Below are 968 nucleotides of genomic sequence, written 5' to 3'. Positions count from 1 at the left end.
TTTAATGGATATTGGTGGTTACATGCAGCCTTTATTGAAATTATAAGACCTTTTTCAACATTATCTCTCAAAAGTTGGTGTCTTATATCAATATGTGTGGTTCTCTTATGCTGAACATGTTCTTTTTGCAATGTTAATGGCACTTGTGTTATCACAAAAAATGGGAATACTGTCAATTTCCATACCAAAATCCTTTAATTGCTGCTTGATCTATAGTAACTGAGCACAACAAGAAGCAGCTGCCACATACCCAGCCTCAGAAGTAGATAAGGCCACAAGTTTTGCTTCTTGGTGGCCTATGAGAACAAATATAATCCAATGAAGTATGTCATACCTATAGCACTCTTTTTATCCACCAAATATCCTACATAATGAGCATCAGCATATCCAACTAGATTGAAACTTCTACCTTTTGTGTAACACAATCCTAAATCACTTGTTCCTTTTAGGTACCTCAAGATTCTTTGTAAAACTTTTAGGTGGGACTCATTAGGATTGGATTCAAATCTTGCACAAAGTCCCTCACAAAATACTATGTCAGATCTACTGGCAGTGAGGTAGAAAAGAGAACCAATCATACCTCTATACAATTTTAGCTCAACGGATGAACCAAGTTCATCAAGATCAAGTTTTGTGGCAGTACCAATAGGAGTGTCAATTACCTTCACATCTTCCATTTTGAACCTTTTGAGAAGTTCCTTGACATAAATTTACTGAAGGATCATTGTGCCAGTTGAGGTTTGTTTAATTTATAAACTTATGAAGAAGTTGGGTTCTTCCATCATGCTTATCTCAAATTCACCCCCTATCATTATAGCAAATTCATTGGACAAGGATTCACTTGTTGCTCCAAAAATGATGTCATCCACTTAGACCTGCACAATCAACAAGTTCTTTCCTTTGACCTTTAAAAATAGTGTGTTGACAATATTATTTCTTGTGTGACCATGTGCCAAGAGAAATTTTGA

General features: G+C 35.6%; 1 protein-coding gene across 1 annotated transcript; it reads right to left on the bottom strand.

The window, feature by feature from the left end:
* Positions 1-210: 210 nt before the first annotated feature.
* Positions 211-677, bottom strand: LOC132613009 (secreted RxLR effector protein 161-like). The gene is made up of 2 exons (XM_060327072.1): positions 344-677; positions 211-296 (listed from the first exon to the last, which is right to left on the bottom strand). The coding sequence occupies exons 1-2, from the start codon at positions 675-677 to the stop codon at positions 211-213; spliced, it is 420 nt and encodes a 139-aa protein (XP_060183055.1).
* Between the last annotated feature and the right edge of the window lie 291 nt (positions 678-968).

The sequence above is a fragment of the Lycium barbarum genome, chromosome 10, assembly GCF_019175385.1.
Source record: "Lycium barbarum isolate Lr01 chromosome 10, ASM1917538v2, whole genome shotgun sequence".
NCBI classification, from domain to species: domain Eukaryota; kingdom Viridiplantae; phylum Streptophyta; class Magnoliopsida; order Solanales; family Solanaceae; genus Lycium; species Lycium barbarum.
The sequence above is the reverse complement of the archived record's forward strand: the minus strand, read 5'-3'. Positions and strand labels throughout refer to the sequence as shown.